Source organism: Pseudopipra pipra, chromosome 6 (assembly GCF_036250125.1).
Source record: "Pseudopipra pipra isolate bDixPip1 chromosome 6, bDixPip1.hap1, whole genome shotgun sequence".
In the NCBI taxonomy this organism is placed as follows: domain Eukaryota; kingdom Metazoa; phylum Chordata; class Aves; order Passeriformes; family Pipridae; genus Pseudopipra; species Pseudopipra pipra.
The window spans coordinates 15,244,668-15,262,582 of NC_087554.1; the positions used below are offsets into that span (position 1 = coordinate 15,244,668).

The following is a 17,915-nucleotide window of genomic DNA, read 5'->3' on the forward strand; positions in this document are numbered from 1 at the left end:
TCTCCACCCCGACGTGTCTGCGGGCACGTCCCCACCATCGCAGCCCGCCCGCCTCACGTCAGCCGCCCGGCCCCTATTTAAGGCGGCGGCCGCCTCCCCCCCCGCCTTGTCGCCACCGCCGCGCTTGTGTGAGGACGCTCGGTAGGTGCGATCGCCGTGGCGGGTTGGGACGGGTGTGGGAAGGCGGAATGCAGGAAGAGGGGATGCAGGCGGTGTTGTCTCCTCGTCCCGGCCGAGGTGGTATCGGGCACAGCCTTGGATTTGAGCCAATCCGGCGTGATTTCCACTCACGACCCCCCCATGCTCTCCCCTCCCTCCATCCCCTTGAACATCCGTGGATTAACTTGCTTCCCTTAATCGGTGCGCGTGGCCCCAGGGAGCGAGATGGAAAAGGGACGTCAGGATGGGCTCAGGGCTGCGTTTGAAATACAGCGTTAATATACCACCTATTACTCCCCTGACCTGCTTCTTTCAGGGGAACGGCACTTTAAAAGCGAACATTTTTGAGCATTAAGTGTAACAGAAATGCTTGAGTGGATGCCTTTCATCAGCCCTGCACATTAAAGTGCTTATAGAGCAACGGGAGGACTTGGCACATGGAGAGTGTGCACTACAGTGGCCACGCTTCAGGAGGCTTCTGCAAATGAATACTGACGTAGCTCGGTTGATTTTAACTAAATATGGGCACTACTGGCTTCCTGTCCCTTCCCCCAGCCTCAAAACGCACAGTCCTTCCCCGCTCTGCTTGGCTTTTCCCGCTCTGAACGAGTTGCCGCCTGTTCAGTACTAACTTGAGAGTCGCGTTGTGTCCGTACTCGCACCCGTCTGTGAGTCTGCTCCTGCCCTGGGCTCTTCAGGCTGCTCCCAGTGCAGCTCCCAGCGCAGCACCATTTCCTATGCAAGCGTGGTGCCGCTCTGCAGGGAGCCGGCCGTCGTCACTGTGCCATTTCGGCACACCCGTGACTCTCAGAACCCGTATAACCAGGCTGCTGTGATTGCGTGGGGGAGAGATGGTAACACCAGACTCCAGCCATCTTAATTCAAAACCGTGCAGTTCCACTTTAAAGCAAATTCAAAAAGTTGAATTCAAGGATCACGCTGTGCTGAAGAAAGGCTTGCCGAAGTGTTGCACAACTTCAGTTCTGGAAAGGCTTCAGGGCACAGAATACCAGTTTTTCAGGGCAGTAGAACAGAGTGCCAGACCATGCTGTGCTTAGAAGTACTAAAATGGCTTCCTCTACTTCAGTGCAATATGGATGGCCATTTAGAACATTCTACTGCTGCTGCTGGAGTGCCACCAGCTATACAATCAGCGGGTCTCAGGCTGTATTTGAGGGAAAGCTATAGTGAGCTTAAACAGAGGATTGCCATCAATAATTAATTTTTGCAATAATTTTGTGGTGAACAGGCAGTATTGCTGGATGTTTTAGGCATGTGTTTTATATCCATTTTCTTACCATCCTGGAATAAAGTCTGTCTTGATAAAAATATTCTGGTGTCAGTAAAAGCTCCAAAGCTTGGAGAAATAATCTGTTGCTTTCCTTTCAGCAGTGCACCATGTCTCTCAAGGATCAGCTCATCCACAGTCTCCACAAAGAGGAGCACAGTCATGCCCAAAATAAGATTAGTGTGGTTGGTGTGGGTGCAGTTGGAATGGCCTGTGCTATCAGCATCCTGATGAAGGTAAGTGTCAAGCTTGGATGAAGCGGCAGAAGAACCTGAGACCTAAAAGGGGGGCCAAAAAATAATCTCCCTTATTAGACTAAGCACACAAGATGAATTTCTGGTTATACATTCCTTTGTTTGGGCCCAAAGTGAAGCAGCAGTTTTCAGGCTATTGACACAGAACAAATAGCTGCAGTTTGCCACAGTACCAGATAGAATGTAGTTTATGTATAATTTTAAGAGCTGCATATACCTTTGAGGGAATTCCAGACTCCCTTCCAAGTAGGTGTTCTCTAACACTCCAAAATACAAAAAGATTAAGAACCGAGGAGTCATTTTGTCTTAAGCAGAGTGGACAATGGAACAATTCTCTGTAGTGTGGTCTGGAAAAATTGGTCCTTGACACTCTGAATGATTTGTACTCTGTAGTCCATTATCATATTGAAAATGCTGTGGTTAATACCAGGCTTGCTTTTCTTAACTGTCAAATGGGTTGCTTATGAACCGCTATTAAATTATTCTTCATTATTGTCCTGCTAAATTGTACAACTATTTCACACAGAATGTGGTTATGAAAAGTATGAAACGAACTCAAAAAAAGGGATATCCCAGGAGACTAATTTAGGGACTCTGGGAAAGAGTAAAGTGTTACAGATAAGCAAAACTGCTGAAGCAGATCATGGCTTTTAAAATAATTGTAATTTCACAGTTTACAAACTGGGGGTTTTGCTCAAAGAGGCAGTAAACTTACCATTAAACTTTGGTCTCTTGCAGGACTTGGCTGATGAACTTGCCCTTGTTGACGTTGTGGAGGACAAACTCCGAGGAGAGATGCTGGATCTCCAGCATGGCAGCCTCTTCCTTAAAACACCGAAGATTGTCTCTGGCAAAGGCAAGTAGTTTGCTCTAATGTGCTCATTATCTCCAAATGGAGAGAGTTACTTCAGGTCTCCCACTGGTCATCCAAGCCTGTTACCCTAACTGTTAGGAGGAAAGCTCACGGAAATAGTACTCAGCTGACATTGTTTCACGTACCTTGTTACAGCCAGTCCAGCTAGGAATTACCTTCCAGAGTTCATTACTTGGTACAGCAAGGTGAAAGTACATCTGCACCTTTGAGAACTTTATTTCATAGCCAGTTAACCACCTGAATACATTACTCCTTACTTCATGGCTAAAAATATCTGATGGATTTAGGTTTAGCGGCAGCCTTGAGTAGGGCAAAGGCTTAACGAGCTTTAGTTACTGTGTAACATATTAGTTACTGGGCAGCTACAGTGCCCACAGGTGGCAGGTTATGAGGGCAGAACATTCTTCCTCTTCTACGCAGCACTTGAACTGAATGCTATCCCTATTCCCATCTGTGCCTAAGAAGCATGGACTATCACTGCCCACATCTGCACGCTAAGTTGTTGACGTGCCTCGAGGTTGCTGCTTGCAGCAAAGTCTAGGGTAACAATTATTGGGTAACAATTACTGCACCTTCAAACTTCAGAATTTTAGATCTCAATATGAAAAAGAACTGAGAACTCATGTTCTGAACCATGTGTAGAAAGAGGTTGTGTTTGACACCACTTTTGTCTGCAGATTACAGTGTGACTGCACACTCCAAGCTGGTCATTGTCACTGCTGGTGCCCGTCAGCAGGAAGGAGAGAGCCGCCTTAACTTGGTCCAGCGCAACGTCAACATCTTCAAATTCATCATTCCCAACGTTGTTAAATACAGTCCTGACTGCAAGCTGCTTATTGTCTCAAACCCAGGTTTGTCTTGTGTTGCCTTAAGAGGATTTGGCTTAGAGAATAGTGTTTCTTCAGTAACGTGGCATTAGTGTACTAACATGACCAGCACAGGCTTTTAGAAAGTACTTATACTGGGGAAGAAAAGGCTCAAGGGAGACCTTGGAGGTAGTGATAGGGCAAGGGGTAATGGCTTAAACTGAAAGAGGTAGATTTAGATTAGATATAAGGAAGAAATTCTTTATTGTGAAGGTGGTGAGACATGGGAACAGGTGGCCCAGACAAGTTGTGGATGCCCCATCCCTGGAAGTGTTCAAGGCCAGGCTGGATGGGGCTTTGAGCAACATGGTCTAGTGGAAGGTGTCCCTACCCATGGCAGTGGGTTGGAATGAGATGGTCTTAAAGGTCCCTTCCAACACAAACTGTTCTGTCATATCCACATAGCAAAAAAGTGTCATCTTCCTTCCATGCTCAGCAGTCTGTTCTTATAAAAAGACATTTCCTCTAACCTGGGTTTTCAGTCCAAGTGATCCTTAGCACACGACACAGTAAGGGACATTGGTAATTGCATGCAGAGCTGAGAGGCTGTTTAATAAAAATGGTTATATTGGCCCACTGCAGAGCCTGGCCACTGGCATGGCTTTATGCTCTGCTTCATGCAACTAACATGCAGATAAAACACTTACAGATGAGTGGAAGGTACCATCCTAGTTATCAAACTGCTCATGAGTGGCACTTGCTCTGTTTACAGTGGATGTTTTGACCTATGTGGCCTGGAAGATCAGTGGCTTTCCTAAACATCGTGTTATTGGTAGTGGCTGCAACCTGGACTCCGCCCGTTTCCGCCACCTCATGGGAGAAAGGCTGGGCATCCATCCTCTAAGCTGCCATGGATGGATTGTTGGAGAGCATGGAGATTCCAGTGGTAAGGGTGAAATCTGACTGGCTGTTACACGAAACTTTCTGATACTTTGTTTGCAAGAAACACCTCGAAAAGCTACAGCAAAACTGCTCAAAAACCTTTGCACTGCAGCACCTTAAAAATGCAACTCTTGGTTTAAGTCTTTTGCTGCACAGAGTAGTAACCCTAGATGATCTATATTTGACCTGTGTGACTGCTTGGAAAGGTCATTACTGTAATCTGAGGTGGCTAAACATTTCTAGGCTAAGTTGTTCCTGTAACTCCTCAAAAAACCCAAACTGAAGCAGCAAGAGGATAAAGTTCTCTGCAAGGGACTCTCCTACTGGTAGTCACTCAGTTGCCTTTACTGGCATCTGTTAGTCACTATATATAGGAACTGAAATGCAGAGGCAAGTCTGGAGGACAGGAGAAAGAGCAACTTTATCCTTGCTTAACCTGTAGTTTTCCAAGCAGCACCAAAGCAGTACTGTCTGCTTCCTGGCACTTGGGAGGAAGCATTTGGAATCAATTCTTGCTTTGAGAAGGCTTTGCAAAATACAGTTACTGTCATTTTTAGTTCATCTTGCCCAGGTGCTTTAATGCTGTGGCACCATATGTTTATATGCTCCTAGGTTCTCAGCCTGCAATTTAGATTGGCCTTGTAGGTCACACTATATTTAAAGTCATATCTAAATCAGAAGTGATATGTTGCAGATGAATCCAGCTAGATCTTATGTTAACTGTTAGAGGACAAAACTAAATATTCTTGTGAGATAATTAATCTATGTGCAACTCTCAGTACCTGTTTGGAGTGGAGTGAATGTTGCTGGTGTCTCCCTGAAGACTCTTCATCCAGACTTGGGAACTGATGCAGACAAGGAACACTGGAAGGAGGTCCATAAGCAGGTCGTGGACAGGTAAATACTGCTTTGACTTTTTTTACTGCAACATGAGAACAAATCATAAAGAGCTAAAACATCTCTGAACTGCTGTACCCAGATGTGGTTTCATACATACCAGCGTAGGCCAAAACAAATGTCAGGATAAAAACATAATAGAACTTGAAAGTATTTTAAGCATTAAAGTAGATCTAGCAGAGTTAAGTTTTCATGATTAGTAAACTTTAAATTAGGGAAGTCCTTTGGCTTCCAGTATAACTGGGGGGAGTAGTGTAAAATGCAAACAGAACTACTCACTGCTGAGTTTATTTCAGTCCTGCCAACAAATCAGTGAAGCAGCTTCTGATGCCTCCAAGTTGCTTAAGACCCCTCCAAAAGCCCTTCTTACAAGCTTTAAGCACTTCAGTTGACAGTATTTGTTTTTTAATGAGTGTCTCTGTCTCTGCAGTGCCTATGAGGTGATCAAACTGAAGGGGTACACATCATGGGCTATTGGCCTTTCTGTGGGAGATCTAGCTGAAACTATTATGAAGAATTTGAGAAGAGTGCACCCGATCTCTACAATTGTTAAGGTGAGAAGCCCCTTTTTGCTAACTTCTGTCTTACTGAGAACTAAAAAACTTGGGAATTCTGAAGAACACTGATCACTTTCTAGTTTAATTTCAGCTAAATTTAGTTGAGTTTTCCTCCTAAGATATTCTGTGAAATATGCAGACACGCACAAATTCTAGCCTAATAATCCTTACCTACTTTTCAGGGCTTACATGGAATAAAAGAGGATGTCTTCCTAAGTGTTCCTTGCGTACTGGGCAATAATGGCATCACTGATGTAGTAAAGATGATCCTAAAACCTGAGGAAGAAGACAAATTAAGGAAGAGTGCAGATACACTCTGGGCAATCCAGAAGGAACTACAGTTTTAATTCTGCCCAAGCAGTTCTTTGGCTCTTTGCAGTTTAACGGGTTTAGTGGTTTGTCTTACGTTGCACTTTTCAAGTAAGTCAAATCTTCCAATGTATGTATCTCGACTAGAACACACAAAAAGCTCAGATCTGAACAAATGAGTTTCCTGAAGATACTATTAGGAAACTATTCTACGGTTTTCCCTGCTCACAGACACCCATGTTCTTAGCCAGAGCTAGATAACCTAGTCAGTCTTGTTCAGTGAAGTGGTACAACAGAAATCCAGCATTCAAAGCAGCACTGCCTAAAAAACCCTTTGCCTTTTCCTCATCTTGTTTCATGTTGGCTCAGAAGAATAACTAACTAATTGCTACAGAGTGTGAAACCAAAGACTATTTTCTTGCAGTTAAGGGATTGTCAAGCCAATTGACCAACCTTCTCTGCCAGCTGAATAGCTTAAATATTTCACTGTTGATAGGTCCAAGTGTATTTTCCTAACACTGCTTTGGAATTTTTGTGGATACTTTTTTTTAGAGAACCTTATTTTTGTGTACTATATCAGTCTAGTTGTAAGTTCTGTCTCCTGAGCATGTTTAAAAAAAATGTTATGGTTTCTCTGTGCAACAAGACAGTGACTGTCCAACTGTAGTACCAGCTCCAACACAAAATAAACCACAAACTGTTATTTCTGTCTCCTTGTTTTTCTTTCTAGGGTTTGGTCTCCAAAACAACTCTGCTTGCACTCATCTAAGTCAAACAATATTATTTCTCAAGTCACACTAACAAAAACAGCACCTGTATAATAATATGGGCAGCTAGTCTGTTGTAGGCTCCAGATATTTATGTAGTGAACTTTCTTACAGTCTCAAGATAGGAATGAAAAAACAGTAATAGAAGTATTTAAATACTCAGAACTTCAGATGGAAATCAAGTTTGATGCACAGAAACAGGCTCAATTGCCATGATGCGAGGGGAGTGGAGAAACATGCATTACTTTGTTGCATTATAAGGAAAAAAAACCTCTCTGCATCAAATACTTGGCATCCATAAAAAGTCAGCTTGCTGCTTAAGCATAACAAAGCATCTCCTCTGGAAAAGCAGCCATGGATAGAAACAATGACCAAGTTACTCCTACAACTCCATAGTTAGAGCAGGAAGAATGAATCACCTTACTGGTCAGTAACATTTCAAAACACCTCATGACAGGGAGGAGGGAAAGGCCTTACTCTGAGCTTTTTCTAACAGCAGGACATGGCACAGGATAAGAATGGATCACCTCATTCAGCCCAGAGTAGATTTTTACTATGTACTACAGCTGGTGCTACTTCTTGAAGCAAAATATTTTACAATAAGCTGAAAGTGTTCATGAAGCAACTTAATCAAGCTGTAGGCACTGTACCACTTTCCCTAACACCCAAGTGACCAAAATAGCACCCAGAAAGAGCACTTAAACATGACTACTTACAGTCACTATTGCTATGTAGATGACAGGAAGATGGTATGAAGCCACTTTCAAAGCTTTCAGAAGATCCACAGGACTTAATGTAAAAACTGTAAGCCTCATTCAGCTTTTTAAAACAAACTCCAAACTCTTCAGACCCAACAGTAACATGAAAAGCCTTAAGACAAAGGCTGGTTACTGTGCTGAGACCAAGAAACTTCAGTGTTCAACCTAGTTTTGCTGGGGCAGCTACAAAAGGCAGTGGAGGAGTGCAGCATGCTGCTGGGAGGAGGCAAGAGCAGCACCATGAATCTCTACAGCACTCGAAGCTGGGAGGTGCTTCGTACAATGCACCCTCTTATGCAGGCAGTGCAGCGTTAGAGCACCAGGCTTGTCACTGAGCTCTGTTAAACCACCAGCTTTGTCACTGAGCTGTCCCAGCTCAAGCAGCCAGAACCCAAGTTCCTGTGGCACTCTGGTGTGTTCCTGGCTTGGCAGGGAGCACACCACCAAATGCAGCAGCAGCCTTCCTTCTGCTTAGTATTTTCAAGTGGAAAAATGCAATATACATAAGGTGTGCTCCACTAGGGCCAGAACCCGATGGTAGAATAGGCGAGTCAGTATTTATCTGTTACTAAGCTCATTTAAGAAAAGTATCCTTGGATGTCAACAGCTGTGTCAAACAACAGGGCCTTGAAATTCTGATTGTTCAGTTTTCAGTGGTTATAATAAACGTGGATTTGTCCATTTTGGGACAACTGAAACGTCTTCCCAATCTCAGAAGTAAAGTGAAAGTATGGTTAAGCTGCCACTGCATAAGCCAGGCCCTGCTTGTAAAGAAAGCTCATCATACACAGTTCTGTAGAGGAAGAAAATATGCAACAAGTTTTATTCAGCGTTAAGTCCACCAGCACAAAGAATACAGGAGATAGAAAGTGCATTAATAAAAGCTAGTCTTTACCAAAAAGAAAATATATTATTGATTCAAAATATCTTACACTTGAATGATGTAATAACTTATTCTGGGCACCTACTGATTAAGAGAAATATCAAGAAAATGGCTGCTTCATAAGGAAATCTAACTTCCCAGGTAAAGTCTGAGAATTCAGTAGAGATCACTGAGTCCAGCAGTCTTCCTTGCTTTCTGCATTAGTGCTCTCAGCTGGAACTGCTTGCGAGACAGAAGACGTACATGCTGCAGAAAGAAAGAGTAAGAGCAGCTGACTATTGGGAAAGTTTTGATATAAACTTAATTATATTGCAATACAAATTTTCAAAGTCCAAAACATTCCATGACCCAAACACGATGCTTTTGGAAACACTAAATGCATTATTCTACCAAATGGCATTTTCTTGGCTTAAAATGACTGGCAGGTGGCTAACAAATACAATCACTACAGTATATTTTTAGTGATTTTAATTACTAACTTTACATGTATTCTATCAAAGTAGTAATATGTACTCCAGGGTGAAATCAGACTAATGCACTTCCCGTGGGGCAGACAACAGTTCTTCTAACAGTAGCTGAACAGAACTAACAAGCCACACAAGAACGAAATAATATGTCTCTGTGTAGTGCACTGTACACACAGGCTGTTGGAAGCAAAGCCTAAGTGGTACCTTTGGGGGGAACCTCAATTGTTAGAAAAAGGAAGGACTGGTAACTCTTGCTAGCCAGTGGCCCCAGTACAGACTAATCTTTCCAGATACAATGGCAACATAAGTTACTGATGTACACATTTTGTGTTGTTTTATTCCACCTTAAAAAGTGGCTTTAATCTTTTCAAAATAACAACAGATCTATTTCCTGTGCTATCACCATGCACATAAGTTCAAAATAAAGAAAGGTTTTTAGATCAGACATTATGAACTTTCAGCATTAAAGACAGCAAAGAAAGGGAGCAAACTGTCTAAAAAGGTCTCTGCTAGAGATGCAAAACTAGCTTGGGTTTTTTTGCTTTTTTTCCTAGGGTTCTAACACTTTGCCAGCTGCCTCAGCAAAGGCATCCATAGACTGCAAGTCAAAAGCTGTCTGAATACTCCAGTCACCCTTAAAGTTAGTTGCTCCAGCATTAGGATGCAAGCCCAGTGGAAAGATCATGTTGACACTTGCATTGCCTAATGATAAATGACTTCATATCTATAATACTTATAAAACTTATCTGAAATTACTTTCTAAAACTTATGCTTCAATATGTAAGTATTCATGTTCCTACACAATCCTCTTCAGTGAAGAAATCACAAACATTAATAAGCTGAACAAAAGAGTTCAAAGTAAATGCATTTAAAATGCACATCTTAAAAACATCCCAAGAAACCTACCTTTAAAAAGACATCCAAATCTATCACTCCACGTCTCAGTGCTTCCCCTAGGTAGAAGATGGTGTCTTCAATTGCATTTTCCTCTGCATATAAGTTCAGGATCTGCTTGTAAAGTGGTGCTGTAGGAATAATAACTTCATCTATGTCATTATTTTCTGACTGACTTTCCATTTTCTCTAAGGCCGAACTGAGCTCCTCATCCTTCTTTTTGAGAAGTTCAATGTTCTTGTCAACTTCAGCCTAAAAACAATTAAGATGTATATTTACTTCTTAGGTCTCGAGAGCTGAATGTCTTCTTGTGATATAATTGTCTAGATGAAAGATTTTTAGACATACCACTTGATTCTTTACTTCTTTGCTTATCTCTATTATGATTTTTACAAAAGAAAGAGCTATCAGTGTATATATTTCAGACTCCTTCCTTTTAAAAAAGTAACGTCTGGTTTAGATAATGTCAATCCATTATCAATTTATAACTGTAGAGAAGACATGCTAGCAGTCTTTAAGTATTTTCAAGTTGCCACATAAGGAAAGATAACCATTTAAACTAGCTAAAGATAATAAAAACAAAGCCAAAGTATTTTCTTTGGAATGTGTCTCCTGAAGTAAGCTCTTATACAAGCTTGTTGAGCACGGATCAAACACTTATCTGTACTGACAGGACATAAAACGTGCTGGCTTTACCCACTAAAGGGAACTATAATTTACCTCCATCTGTGTGAGATGTAACTCCTTTTGCTACTCTGGAATTTACCTCCTGATATTTTTCATGTCCCTCTGGAACAGACTGTACACCACTGTGCTTCTCCTCATATCACTCAAAACCATGCAGACTATGACCATATTCCACTCTTTCTGTCCTCCACTGTCTTTTTTTCCAGACTTTAGTCCTACCACACTTAGTCATGTTCTATATGGAAGCTGTCTGATACTGCTGGATCATCCTTCTTGCCTTTGCATCAAACATCTGCAGTTCTATTATGTCCTTCCTTCCAAGATAGGAAAGACTAGAACTACACACTACATTTAAAGTAGGCACATCACAGATTCACATGGTGACATAATGGTTTCCTCTGTTCTCTAGTCCTGATTAATAATTTCTAATTATCTTTTAACCATATCTGAACACTGAGCTCATTTCAGAAACTGTTCATCAATCCCAAAATCTTACTCCCAAGCACCAGTGCAAGGAGCAGATGGACTAAGCAGAAGATGCCTTAATGAAAAACCGCAGGAATTTCTGAGCATACTGTGAGTAGGAGAGAGTCCTCTGGGAAAGAAAAAGTCTGCAGGTTATACAAGGAGGCTGTGACCAAAATCAGTATTCTCTGCACTAAGACACAGATGTTTTCCAGTGCTGCTGTTGCACATTATTATCAAGAAAGTGATACCCAAGTATGACATAATCTCACAGCACTAACAGCTTTTAGGAAAGCTGGGGGAAAATTATACTGTTCCTCTACTACTAAGCAGTGACATTTGTAATATACAGGCAGGACACTGCATCTTATGGACACTGCTATTTCTGATTTGCTTTCGTCTGAGCACATGCGCCCCAACTGTGAAAGAAAAAACACTGGAAACTTTGCTATTTCTATCACGCTTAATAATTAATCAATTACATGCCTCTGTTCACTACTAGGAACGCTCAGGTAGGAGCAGTGGTCCATCTCAGCTTACCACTTCTTGATCCAGGCGTGTTACCATCTCTTCCAGTTTCTGGTGCCCTTTCTTCAGGTCCTCCTCTGTCCTTTTCAAGGCATTGAGTTCAGCTTGTGCACGATCCATTTCTTCTTTCATCCGCCATCTCAGTTTGTCACTGACCGCCGAAATAAGGGAGGCTCGAATGGTGTCCTCACTGATGGTTCCATCTCTGCTGGGTCCTGCACAAGAAAATTTCACAGGCATAAGACTAACTGTGCTGCAGTGGCTTCAGTATAAAGCCAGTTGGAATAAAAAGTGGCCAACTTTCTGTTGTACTTCAGCAACGTGAGACAGTAAAATAAACTGCTTTCCCTAACAATTTTCAGAAGCAGTGAAGAAACCGCAGTGAGATAAAAATACATTCAAAGAAACACAAGTAAATTTAAGAGTATACATCCATTCATTCAGTTTACTATTTTGGTTTTTTGTTTGTTTTTTTTTTCAGGATTATCTGGCCTGGTAAGGAGAGCTTTTAACTAGGAAAGACAGAGAGAGAGTTATAGAGACCATCCATGCAGCCTGAGAGGGGAAGGTAATGCAGCTCAGAAAGCGATTATGAGGTATCTTCTTGCACCCCTCCTGGGAAACAGACATCCTCGAATACCTCACTGAAGGGCCTGTACACCAATATAGGCAGTGTGGGAAACAAAGAGGAGGATTTGGAGATCTGTGTGCAGTCGCAAGGCTTTGGTCCCACTGCAATTACAGAGACATGGTGGGATAGCTTGCATGATTGGAATGTTAACAGGAATGGCTACATACTTTTTAGGAAAGACAGGCCAGGAAGGCAAAGTGATGGAGTTACCCTTTATGTAGAAGAATACATGGAATGTATGCAGCTCTGTCTCTGGGAGGATGGTGAGTTGAGGGTTTATGGGTTAGGATTAAAGGGCAGACTAGGCAAGGGTGACATTATTGAGGAGGAAATAGATGAGGCCTTTTATAGACAACTGGAAGCAGCCTCAGAGTCCCAGGCCTTGGTTCTCATGGAGAACTACAACCACCCTGACACCTGCTGGAGGGGCAACCCAGCTGGGCACAACAGTCCAAGAGGCTCCTGGAAAGAGTTGGTGATAACTTTTTGTTATAGAGGAAAGGTGTGCCGGGACCTTATTTAACTAACAAGGAAGGTCTGGTTAGAGATGTGAAGGTTGGCGCAGCCTCAGCTGCATCGACCATGACCACAGAGTTCTCCTGCAAGGAGATAGCAAGGCAAGGAATAAGATCACAACCCTGTACTTCAGGAGCGCTAACTGGCCTCTTCAGGCAGCCTCTTGGAAGAATTCCATTGGAATGTATGCTAGAGAAAAGAGGGGTCCAAGAGAGCTGGGGAATATTCAAAGATCACTTCCTCCAGGTTCAAGAACAGTGCACCCCTATGGGTAAGAAAGTGAGCAAATGGGGCAGGAGAACTGAATATTGCTTTTGCAAATCAGCCTTTCAAGGATAATTTCAAGAGTCTGTCACTAACACCTTTTTAAACAGAAAGGTAAGTGCTTTGTGTCTGTCACAGAAAGTGCCATGTATCTGCAGACCAGGAAACTCAGAGTGCTCTAGAGAATGTAAAGTGGCTACTGGTGCTATTTATCACAAACCACATCAACTGTTCCTCTGTGGGGAAAACTGGAGTAGCAGCTTTTGTGCCTAAACTTTACAACCCTTATGAGTGAAATGCAGAGAGGTTTGAAGCTCTATAACTGCAAAAAAAAATATCTGCAAAAAGAATTTTTACCAGAGTATCTTCTTACACAGAGACAAGGCTATCAAAACCCTGAAACTGTTACAGCATTATGTACATCATGTCCCCTGACCCTAGGTTTCAAAAAATTACAAAGTGAAAAAATATTCATCACGGTTCCCATGAATCTTGTACAGTTGAAGACAAAAATCTTCAGCATATCTTTTGGTTTTCTTCCCAGAAGTTCAGAAAAGTGTCTCAAGTCAGCTGAAATCCAATAAACCTCTTCATCTTTCTTAATAATCACAGGCCTTCAGAAAAAGGCAAAAGCAAATAAGCAACACAAAGCATACATTAGTTTTGCCATTTAGACAAAATAGTTCAAAGACTGGCATTTTTAGAGTAAATCACACTAAGGTAACCAGTGATAAATATATTTTTGAATATGTTATTGACAGTAGTCTAACTGAACTACTATTAGCTAGAAATAAGATTACAATAATTTCACTAGTTATTCAAGAAAAAGGTGGGATCTTTAGTGACAGTGTTCTTGGGGTAGGCTGGATATCTTCCTGAGAATCAGCAACAATCCAGAACAGTTTAAAAATCTATAACAGTTTAAAAATCTTAACTCTGCCTTTAGAAAACTGTATCTGAATGGAAAGATTAAAAATTTACTGTTAAGGTATCAACATAGCATAAAAAAACCTGTTATTTGGAGTGTCTTGGCATTGTTATACTAACAAATGCAAACTGCTGTTGATAGGACTACACATCTTTGTATCCTTAAAACATCCCATACAGATTTTGATCAGTACAAACATGAGCACTTTACTTACATACAATTTGCACCAGAAGATGTGCAATTTTTTAAAAAAACAAGCTAATTACTACTGAAAAATAAAGAGATTGAATTATTAATCAAATGGTGCAAAGATAGTCTCAGGAAAATATGAATGTCCCAACACTTGATCTGATTTACCAGTAAACAAGGTAATTTGCAATATTTGGTTAACTATTAGAACCAGCAACAGAAGCTGTCAAAAAGCACCATATACACAAACTATGAATCCACCAATGCTGCTGCTTATGAGAAGGAGAAAGAACGGCACTTTCTACACTGAAAAGTAAAACCTAGACCAAGTCAGTGAAACTATCTAGGACAAGGATTTCAGGACTTTCTGTTTTAGGCAGACAATTGTTCCAAGTCAAAAAGGCCTGATTTCCCTTCAAAAACAACATTAGCATGACTCAGTTACTGTTTACTTTACATAGTGAATTATTCTCTAACACAAAGTCAGAATCTGCCAGAACCAGTATCAATAGAACTGATGTTTACTTTCTTTTTCCCCCGATATCCCTCACTCAGGGAGACTTTATACAAGGTTCACTTCAACAGTAAAGTAGGACAGAAAAAATAAAATCACAATACACCCAACACAATGAAAGTTCACACAGAAATGCCAACAGATAGGAAAGAGGTCTTTGAACATGTAAAGCATTATTTTATACAGCTCAAGTAGATTTTATGTATCTTCTTAAAGAGCATGAACCCGTAGCATTTTCTGTCACTTCCATAATTAGCCCAGCCTGGGGAAGATTTTATGGCACATGGTCAATAAATTCACAGAGCACTTGAGACCTTTACCCTTTACCAGGCAGAGTCTGGTTTCAGAAGTAACCTTACAGAACCATTGAAGTAGGAACTGCATCAGAAAGGTAATTAATGGCAGATGATTGAACAGAAAGAAAAAGCCTGAAGGACTATTTGAAAAACCAGTAATTATTAAAAACTTAAGTTACTCTGAAGGAGCATTTTCATTCAACTCAAACTAAGCTCACTATAAGAAACACCACCACCACCTGCCCACAAAACTCTGAAGCTGTAGCACCTGATATGCTCCTAAATAAACTATCACAATAAACCACAGACAAATAAACAAACTCTACAGGAAATAAACATTTTCAGTTGAAAGGAAAAAAAATACTGTATTGTCAAAAAACCCCAACAAAATACACACACCAACAAAAACCACCCACAGTACTGTAAATATAATGGATGATTAAAGAGACTTGTTTACATTTCATTTGGCATAAGAGATAAACCAGGTATAACAGATGTAGGACTTTTACCAAGCTGCATCAAATGAATCAGTCTAATGTAAAATTGCCACTACAAAACCTGGTCTCAGATGATCTAACTCAGGACTTGAAGAGCCTTTTATCTCTGGCAGATATTCCACCTCTGTTCCTCTCCAGTGGGGATGAAAACGAGGGAAAGAAATGAAATAGAACATACCTACATTTTAAATTAACTCTCTACTATATAAAAGCAAAACTGGATTTGTTTGAGAAAGACAGTGCAGACAGCCAGCACTCCCTGGAAAGGTTACCAGCTCCCTACATGAGAGCAGTGGAGACCATTCATTCTTCCAGAATCCAACTGCAGCCCCACAACACTGAGCACTATTTCAGGCACTTGAGTGGGACAGCAGCTTTCCTGCAGAGTGCGTGGCAGTCACACATCACCTCAGAGTGACCTCAGGGGACCAACTGAGGCAGCCAAGAAGTTTCAAGAAAGACTTTTTTCATTCAGAAGGCTGAAAGAACTTGGACACAAAGGATGGGATCAGGCACAAAGAGAATACAACACACAAGCTACTGTTGTTTCCAAATTCTGTAATAAAAGAACTCCTCAAATATTTTATTAAGAGTAAAGTAGAAGCATCTTTCTTCTCTTGCCAAGCCATGAACTTGCTTTGTATCCATGTAAGCAACGGAAAATCTCAAAATACAGAGAGTTCTGGAGAGAAGAGACATTATATGATTCTAACCCAGGCCATTCTATAAATAACTGGGAGGTGTCACGTATCAAATGAAGAACCTATGGATGCACTTTGAAATTATGGTGCAAAATAGACTACAATGGACTGATAATGTGAACAACATTACAAGAGTCTACATCATCACCATTTAACTGTGCCCAAAGGATTATCAACCAACTGCAAAGTTACTGCACCAACTTCCTACTTAACTAGATGATATTAAGCACTGATTCCCAGTCTCCTACACACACTCTAAGAGTGAGGTTCAGAATGGAAACAAAGCTTGTATTGTGTCAGCAAAGGGCTACAGAGCAGCAGACAGGGAAAAGAACACAAGTCAATACCCTAGATCCTGCTGCTGAAGGGAAGAAAGGAGGAAATTACAAAGTAGGGACCAATAAGAAGCAACAGAGAAGAGGTCGGAGAAGAAACTCAGTAAAAAGGAAGCTCATTCCAAACACACTGGAAACCTCTGCTTTAGACAGCTACTACTTTTGGAGTAAAAAAAGTATAAATAAAGAGTAAATAAAGCAAGTCCAGGAGACGTTTAAATGATGACAACAGTCTTTTTCTAAACCACAAACAGAGCAATGCAGGCAATCAAAAGTCATCACCACTTAAAGGGTGAGAAAAAATAGGCAGTTACATCCCGTGTTCTTCAAAATATTCATAGAGACACATGATGTATTGCATCACCCAAGAATTTATCAAATTCCTGAGTGAATAGAATACAAGAAACAAGACGTCTGATATATTTTATTCTTCCTTTGAATAACTTTGCTAATTCAAGATTATTACTTCGGAAGCTCGGAATAAGAACAACACATTCCCTTTCCATTTTATTTCTTTACATATCAGTTACAGAGGGAAGCTTCAGTTCAGAGAAATCCTTTCCAAGGTACTCACCAACAGTGGTCACAGGAGGAGGAGAAGGGTAGTACTGAACACTAGTGGTTGCTGGAAATGGAACACCACCTGGATAAGGATAGCTTGAGAAGCCACTTTGACAAAGAAAGATATGCTAATGTTATGTAACTATTTGGAAAACATCATCCACGTATATTATCTTTATGTCACCACATTAAACATTTGTTTATATAATAAAATGTTTAAATTGCAGATCAACTTATACTTTTTCTCTTTTTCAGTTCACTTTTTCAAAAGCTAAGACATCTTTCACAATTTATATTTCTGATATAATTTCAGATACCATTTAATCTGAAACTTTATCTAGTTATTGCCTTTACATTATTACAAATTACAAATTCTGTTCAATTTCTTAATCTTGCTATACAAAACCCCAAAAGTATTCACATGAAATTATTCTAGCTACAAACCCACGAACAGTAATCCCAATTTAATAATTTTTAATAAGAATAGTTAACACGATGACTGCTGAGCTGCTAAACCTAAAAATAAACATAAAAATGTGGTTCCAAGTATGGTTGAGGTGAAATAAAACTCCTCCAGAAATTCTCAGCCCTGCTCTGAAGCATATAGAAAAGCAAAAGTATTAATTTGCTCACTGAAACAATTGTGAGATGGCATAAAACATGACAGTTCAGAACACCTTTCTAAAATACATTTACTATCAACTGAAACAAGGACTCAAAGTAGTCAGCACTAGACTGACAAACACCTGCATGCAGCAGAGTATCAAATGTACATATAAGTAAACAAAATGGTCCAAGAAAACATGTAAAATATAGAATAAGCATATTCTGTCTCTCTCCAGGTAACTGAAAACTTAATAGGTCTTAAAACCTTTCTGTTCATTCATAAATTTTAAAATTAGTTCTTCTACTAATCACTTTTGTACAAACATCAAGAGTACTTTAAAT

At 40.6% G+C, this 17,915-nt stretch overlaps 2 protein-coding genes across 4 annotated transcripts in view; one reads left to right on the top strand and one right to left on the bottom strand.

The window, feature by feature from the left end:
* On the top strand, window positions 1-6,789 carry LOC135415591 (L-lactate dehydrogenase A chain). 2 transcript variants are annotated; one of them, XM_064657505.1, is made up of 8 exons: window positions 1-141; window positions 1,549-1,683; window positions 2,440-2,557; window positions 3,253-3,426; window positions 4,154-4,327; window positions 5,103-5,220; window positions 5,651-5,774; window positions 5,960-6,789. In XM_064657505.1, the coding sequence occupies exons 2-8, from the start codon at window positions 1,558-1,560 to the stop codon at window positions 6,122-6,124; spliced, it is 999 nt and encodes a 332-aa protein (XP_064513575.1). In that variant the 5' UTR covers window positions 1-141; window positions 1,549-1,557; the 3' UTR covers window positions 6,125-6,789. The 2 variants fall into 2 exon arrangements, with proteins under 2 accessions (XP_064513575.1, XP_064513576.1); XM_064657506.1 differs by having other exon boundaries at window positions 33-141; window positions 1,552-1,683.
* The window catches only part of TSG101 (tumor susceptibility 101), a 24,766-nt gene continuing 11,025 nt past the window's right edge, over window positions 4,175-17,915 (bottom strand). For both annotated transcript variants that reach the window (XM_064657504.1, XM_064657503.1), the window contains exons 7-10: window positions 16,981-17,075; window positions 11,548-11,750; window positions 9,868-10,107; window positions 4,175-8,740 (exon numbers count right to left, since the gene is read on the bottom strand). In XM_064657504.1, the coding sequence (XP_064513574.1) occupies window positions 8,651-8,740; window positions 9,868-10,107; window positions 11,548-11,750; window positions 16,981-17,075 (628 nt within the window). In that variant the 3' untranslated portion in view covers window positions 4,175-8,650. The remainder of the gene's footprint in view (window positions 8,741-9,867; window positions 10,108-11,547; window positions 11,751-16,980; window positions 17,076-17,915) is intronic.

Coding starts and splice junctions, on each gene's coding strand:
- LOC135415591 (XM_064657505.1), top strand. CDS start 1,558: ATGTCTCTCAAGGATCAGCTCATCCACAGTCTCCACAAAGAGGAGCAC. Junction 2,558..3,252: donor GAAGATTGTCTCTGGCAAAG/GCAAGTAGTTTG, acceptor TTTTGTCTGCAG/ATTACAGTGTGACTGCACAC. Junction 3,427..4,153: donor GCTTATTGTCTCAAACCCAG/GTTTGTCTTGTG, acceptor CTCTGTTTACAG/TGGATGTTTTGACCTATGTG.